Consider the following 6,980-nt stretch of genomic DNA (forward strand, 5'->3'; position numbering starts at 1 on the left):
CCGTCCTGCTCTGTTCCCCTCCCCTGTGTCCAGTTCCTCCCTTTCCGGTCTGTCCTGTTCCTCTCTTCGGCCTGCTCGTCCCCTGCTCGTCCCCTGCTTGTCCCCTGCTTTTTTCCCTTCCTCTCGTTTTTCGCTCCTCGTGCCGAGCTTCATGTCCTTTGATAGCAGCTGTGATGATTGGGGATGGGAGGTCCTTTCATTCTGCAACAACTCAATTAGTCCCTCCAGATGCATGTGATTGACTTGCAGGTTAATATTAACATCACGTTAAAACGTAATAAATCAAACCACGCTAAAACAAACCGTGCTAAAACGTAATAAAACAAACTGTGCTAAAATCATCAAAACCGTTTGCAACAACCACTTTTGATAGCGCCAGACTTTTTAACTGTTGCGTTCCACTGGCTTTGCCTAAAGTGTATTGCCACGTTTGATCAGGGGACTGATGCTCCAAAAACTGATCATTATCAGCTGATATTCATTCTTAATAATTTAGTTTGATTGGTGATCTCGATAAAGGCCGATCAGAAAAGCTGTCTCCTGTTCTCTCGCACCATCACGCTGTCCGGCTATTTGCTGTTCAGGCCAATGCCGCAGGATGTCCAACGCTGCAAAAAAATGCAGTTTCTGAATTGATTAAATGACGATCTGTGACGAAGCTCTCTACTTGCATCTTGGTAGGAAGTGTGTCACACTCTTAATGTATGCAGCTGTTACGGCCCTTTTGTAGACTCCAGGACAGTAAAACAACAATCAAAGAAAGGTGACAGAGTCAGGGTAAAAGGTGTCTTTCTAGTTTTTATTCTTACACAAAAAGAAGGTCCCAACAAGAGGGAGGGAGATGGTGGAAGATGGGACCTACAGGTTGTGCCAAACAAATGAAATGAATATAACAAAACGAGGCCTAGCTCACCACTGGCTCTTCATCCAAAACAAGTCAAACAAAATACCTTACCTGCTTCTCTAAAAAGGACTAAAGGAAAACGTTACACAGGAGGCAACAACCACTACACCTAGTGTGTCTATACAAAGGTATACCTACGTGCAAGAATGTACAGGGTACCCCAACTTACTAAGGTCCTCAACCTCCACCTTACCAAACTCCAGTTTTGCCAGCAGCCAGCTAAAGCTCATGTACAGGAAGACTGGCCACCAGCCCGCAGCACAGAACACACCCACTTCACTTCTCAGGAGTCTTCCTTTATGGACTGCCACCGGAACTGCTGATTGCTTTCCACCTGTGTTTGGAGTTGGCCAATCAGCATAATCACTGGGGGAGAGAAACCAATGAGCAGGAGGGAGAACGACAAGAACACATGCAGACCGTCCCCGTCTGGCATGTAACACCCCCACCCATATAAGCTCAGAAAAAAAATGAATGCCACAAAAACAATCTCCCATAAAGTTACGATCTAAATTAATAGGGGAACATAACTATACCGCACGAGACAAGGCATCAGCAAGAACATTTTCAGACCCCTTTTTATGCACGATGTTAAGATTGTAGTCCTGAACAATGAGAGACCAACGCATCAGACGTTGGTTGTAGTTATGCATCCTGGAAAGAAATACAAGAGGGTTATGATCGGTGAATACTTGAACAGGCTTTTCACTAGACCCAAGATAAACCTCAAAATGCTGTAGAGCAAACAACAGGGCCAGAGCCTCCTTCTCTATTGTTGAATACCCAAGCTGATGCCTGTTGAATTTCCGTGAGAAATAACTCACAGGGTGGTCGATGCCGTTGGCATCCTCCTGCAGAAGAACTGCACCAGCTCCAACTGCGCTGGCATCAACCTCCAACTTGAAAGGCAACATGAAATCCGGGGCCTTCAGCACAGGAGTGCAACACATTATACCTTTTAGGCTCTCAAAAGATTGTTTGCACTCATTAGACCATACAAAGGGTTTTGCTGGACTGGTTAACGAGGTCAACGGAGCCGCTACAGAGGAGAAGTTTTTGCAAAACCGTCGATAATATCCCGACATTCCAAGGAATCGACGCAGCTCTCGCCGGGTTTTTGGCTCGGGGAACGCTCTAATCGCAGAGATCTTTGCATCCGCGGGACAAAACCTGTCCTCGACCAACCTGCTGACCAAGATAGAGGACAGTTCCTTTTCCAAACTCACATTTGGCAAGATTGAGCGTAAGGGATGCGTTTAGGAGACGGCCGAATACTTCTCTCAAGGTAGTCATGTGCTCACCCCACTCACTGGAATAGATGACAATATCGTCGAGATACGCTCTACAGTGTGGAACATCCCCAAGGACTGAATTTATCAGCCTTTGAAAAGTAGCAGGAGCGTTACACATACCAAATGGCATGACGGTGTACTGGAGGAAGCAGTCAGGTGTTACAAAAGCTGAAACTGCTGAAGCATGTGGGGTTAAAGGAACTTGCCAGTATCCCTTCAACATGTCAAGTTTAGTTACATATGTTGCAGGACCAATTTCATCAATGCAGTCGTCGATCAGTGGTAATGGATGTGCATCCGGGACAGTTACGGCATTTACCTTGCGAAAGTCAGTGCAGAACCGATAACTCCCATCAGACTTTGTATCCAAGAGACAGGGGGAACTCCATGGACTGGAACTTGGCACTGCAAATCCATTCTGCACAAGATAGTCAACCTCCTCTCTCATGGCCGCTCTCTTAACTGGATTTACCCGATAAGCTCGTTGTTTGATCGGCGTAGGGCTGGTTAAGACAATGTCATGCGTTATGACAGATGTTTGGGTGGGAGTGTCACGGAACAGGCACGGAAAATCACCAATAAGTGTCATAATGTCATTCCTCTGGTCAACAGGGAGATGAGACAAGTTGTGGGGCAGTTGCGACAATACCTCAGTATTAGTTAGTCTGGCCCCTATTGATGCAGCATTGCGCATCACCAACCCGTCTTCATTACCATCGACAGGAGAGCCCACCATGGAAACAGCTGCAACAGGTGACACCGTCGTTGACTCCTGGGCCTCTGATGACCCTGGGTGAACTTCTCGGAGGTGGTAGCGTTTCATCATGTTCACATGGCACACCCTATTTCTTCGCCTGCGGTCCGGGGTTTGAACCACATAATTTGTGTCACTGAGCTTCTTCTCCACTACATAAGGACCGGAGAACTTAGTGGAGAGAGCAGAACCAGATAAAGGTAAAAGAATCAAAACTTTATCACCTGGCTTAAACAAATGTGTGATTGCGCGCTGGTCATATCTTCTCTTCATCCTTGCCTGGGAAGAGGTCAGGGCCTCCCTAGCTAAAGAACAAGTTAGCTGGAGGCGCTCCTTGAGCTTGTGGACGTAGTCCGGAATACTTCGGACCTTCTGCTCGGGTACGACTAGTTGTTCTTTAAGAACTGTCAAAGGGCCCCTAACCTCATGTCCAAAAATTAATTCAGCAGGACTGAAACCTAGGGACTCCTGTACAGCTTCGCGGGCAGCAAACATAACTAGTGGTACACTGTCATCCCAATCCCTCTCCGATTCGTGACAGTGTTTTCGCAACATGGACTTCATCGTCTGGTGAAATCTTTCCAGTGCCCCTTGGCTTTCTGGATGGTAGGGACTAGACGTCACATGTTTAATGTTTAACGTTCCGAGTGCTTGGGCAAAGGCTTTTGACATGAAGTTGGTGCCTTGATCGGTTTGAACTACTTTTGGCAGACCAAACAATGAAAAGAATTTTACCAGAGCCTTTGTGATTATTGGGGTAGTTATCCTTCGTAGTGGGATGGCCTCGGGGAACCTAGTGGAAGCACACATTACGGTTAGTAAAAACTGATTTCCAGTCTTAGTTTTTGGCAATGGCCCGACACAATCGACAATAATTCTCTCAAACGGCTCACCCATTACTGGAATAGGGCAGAGGGGAGCGGGAGGAATCACTTGGTTCGGTTTTCCAACGACTTGACACACATGACAAGTACGACAATAGTTAACAACATCAGTTTTGAGTCCTGGCCAAAAGAAATGTCTGAGGACTCTATCGTAGGTTTTGGTGATCCCCAGGTGACCTGACCATGGGTGATCATGGGCCAAGGACAGTACCTGAAAACGATGGGATGTAGGTACCACGACCTGGTAAGTCTCACTCCAATCCATCTCTTCTGAACCTCCCCTAGTCCAGCGACGCATCAACAGGCCATTATCGAGAAAGTAGGCCATTTGCTTTCTCTTAGCTTCTTCTTGGCTAAGAACAGCTGAATAACATTTCACCAGGGTGACATCTGCTCTTTGGGCTGCAATGTAATCGTCCCTGGTGGCTGGCAGTTCAACCCCCTCGCGACTTGTGAGGGTAGACCCAGTATCATCAGCAGGCTGAACCTCGCTCACAACAGCGTCAGGAACCGGTTCTGTTACCAGAAAAGTGTCAGACAAATCAATGCCATATCTCTTTGTGTGGGCTCTGGTAGTCACGCAAGCTGGAAATGTGCCAGGATGTATCTCTGCCATGTTGTCAGACCCCAAATGCAAATCGGGGCTGTCTACCAATTCAGGGACTGGTACAACTCTGCCACCAGCTAGGTCGTTTCCCAGGATGAAGTCTACCCCTTTAATGGGCAATGCTGGCAATACAGCCACTCTAAAGAACCCATTTACCAGGTGGGACAGAACATTAATTCTATGGAGAGGGGCTGGTATGTAGCTCATTCCAACACCTTGAATCACTACACTTGAGCGACATGAGGATATTGACGACCATGGTAAGATGCCCTCGCGAATAATAGACTGGGATGCTCCTGTGTCCCTTAGCATCCGTACTGGCCGCTGTTCTTCAGGGTTCCCAGTAAAGGAGACCAAGCCTTCAGACATAAAGGGTTTGAAACAGTCATCAGGTCCATCCTCTTCAGGTTGTGACATTCCAGCTTCTGGTGGTGACACCCCTTTAATCAGACCCATGCCTTTTGGCTTTTGTGGGCCAGGCGAGACCTGTTGTCTACGCTTCAGAGAAAAACAATCCGAAATGACATGTCCTTTCTTATGACAATAAAAGCACTCCCGATCACTACGAGGTGGAGACGGCGGTCCCTTAAACTTGTCAAATGGTGGACGGCCAATACTCTGCCCCATAGGACGTAGCGGTGCCTCTCTGTTCGAGCGGAAGGAAGACACAAACACATGCTTATGCGTGAGGACAAACTCATCGGCTAGGACTGCCGCTTTTGACACAGACGTCACCTTCTGTTCATTTAAGAATACTACCACCTTTTCTGGTAAAGTGCCCTTGAAGTCTTCTACCAGTATTAATTGTCGAAGGGACTCAAAATTATCCTTTAATTCACTGGCAGCACACCATTTATCAAACAGTACCCCTTTCTCTCTAGCAAACTCCACAAAAGTTTGTTCACTAGTCTTTTTATGGTTCCTGAACTTTTGTCGGTATGCCTCAGGCACGAGCTCATAGGCACGCAAAATTGCCTCCTTGAGCATTTCATACTTCAAACTCTCTTCTAATGAAAGAGATGACACAACCTCCTGGGCTTTACCCACCAGTTTACATTGAAGCAATATCGGCCACATGTCCTTGGGCCAGACCAGGGCAGTGGCTATTCTCTCAAAAGCGTTGAAGTAGGAGTCAACCTCAGACTCCCGAAATGTTGGCACAAGTGCGATGTTCTTGCTGACATCAAAACCTGGTTGGTTATGGCTGGTATGGGAAGATTTTGAGGTGTGTGTCGACTGTGGTCCCGCAGCAATTCTCATGGCCTCTATGTCCAGCTGACGCAGCTTGACTTCTTTTTCAGCCGCTATCTCCAGCCTGCGTACCTGTAATTGAAGATCATAGTCTGCTTTACGCACCATTTCCTTTTCCTGGGCTTCGAGCTGAAGGCGGGCTAGGCGGACCTTCAGCCTGGCATCCCCACTGGATACATGGAGCTCTGGGGAAAAAGGTTCAAAACGGGGCAAGGTTGCAGGAGGTACCTCAGGTTCAAACTTTTCACCCGAAGGAGTAGCCGGTGTACCCTTGCTTCCAACAGGGGAAGCTCCAGCACCCGCACCTGGAAAATCCTCCCCAACAGGAACGGCTAGGACCTTTAACTCTACCAATTGTTCTAATACTTTGTCTTTTATGTCCCGTTTAAGACTATACTTTCGAACGCTTATATCAAAATGGGATGCGATGGACAATAAATCATCTTTTCGGCACAAGTCAACTTTTTCAAAACTTGGATTTACAATAAAATCCTGCAAGTCAAAATTCATGGTTACCGTTGACCAAACTACAAATTAATTCTTCCCCTTTTACCGACTTTTTCTTTTCTTCAAGGGAAAGATCCCGGACGAGCCCCCACTTGTGTTACGGCCCTTTTGTAGACTCCAGGACAGTAAAACAACAATCAAAGAAAGGTGACAGAGTCAGGGTAAAAGGTGTCTTTCTAGTTTTTATTCTTACACAAAAAGAAGGTCCCAACAAGAGGGAGGGAGATGGTGGAAGATGGGACCTACAGGTTGTGCCAAACAAATGAAATGAATATAACAAAACGAGGCCTAGCTCACCACTGGCTCTTCATCCAAAACAAGTCAAACAAAATACCTTACCTGCTTCTCTAAAAAGGACTAAAGGAAAACGTTACACAGGAGGCAACAACCACTACACCTAGTGTGTCTATACAAAGGTATACCTACGTGCAAGAATGTACAGGGTACCCCAACTTACTAAGGTCCTCAACCTCCACCTTACCAAACTCCAGTTTTGCCAGCAGCCAGCTAAAGCTCATGTACAGGAAGACTGGCCACCAGCCCGCAGCACAGAACACACCCACTTCACTTCTCAGGAGTCTTCCTTTATGGACTGCCACCGGAACTGCTGATTGCTTTCCACCTGTGTTTGGAGTTGGCCAATCAGCATAATCACTGGGGGAGAGAAACCAATGAGCAGGAGGGAGAACGACAAGAACACATGCAGACCGTCCCCGTCTGGCATGTAACAGCAGCGTTGTGGCCTGAGTAGCCGTTAATCACCACTAGAGCGTCTCGACAT

The 6,980-nt window shown here is 47.0% G+C and overlaps 1 protein-coding gene across 1 annotated transcript; it reads right to left on the reverse strand.

Annotated features, from left to right (window-relative positions):
* Nucleotides 1–1,417: 1,417 nt before the first annotated feature.
* LOC144411452 (uncharacterized) lies at nt 1,418–6,715 on the reverse strand. The gene is made up of 2 exons (XM_078108314.1): nt 2,516–6,715; nt 1,418–1,558 (listed from the first exon to the last, which is right to left on the reverse strand). Exons 1-2 carry the CDS (start codon nt 6,200–6,202, stop codon nt 1,550–1,552), a joined length of 3,696 nt encoding a protein of 1,231 aa, XP_077964440.1. The 5' UTR covers nt 6,203–6,715; the 3' UTR covers nt 1,418–1,549.
* Nucleotides 6,716–6,980: the final 265 nt, after the last annotated feature.

Source organism: Gasterosteus aculeatus, chromosome 8 (genome assembly GCF_964276395.1).
Source record: "Gasterosteus aculeatus chromosome 8, fGasAcu3.hap1.1, whole genome shotgun sequence".
NCBI lineage: Eukaryota > Metazoa > Chordata > Actinopteri > Perciformes > Gasterosteidae > Gasterosteus > Gasterosteus aculeatus.

Excerpts from the sequence above, each read along its gene's own strand:
- LOC144411452 (XM_078108314.1), bottom strand. The coding sequence starts at position 6,202 with ATGAATTTTGACTTGCAGGATTTTATTGTAAATCCAAGTTTTGAAAAA.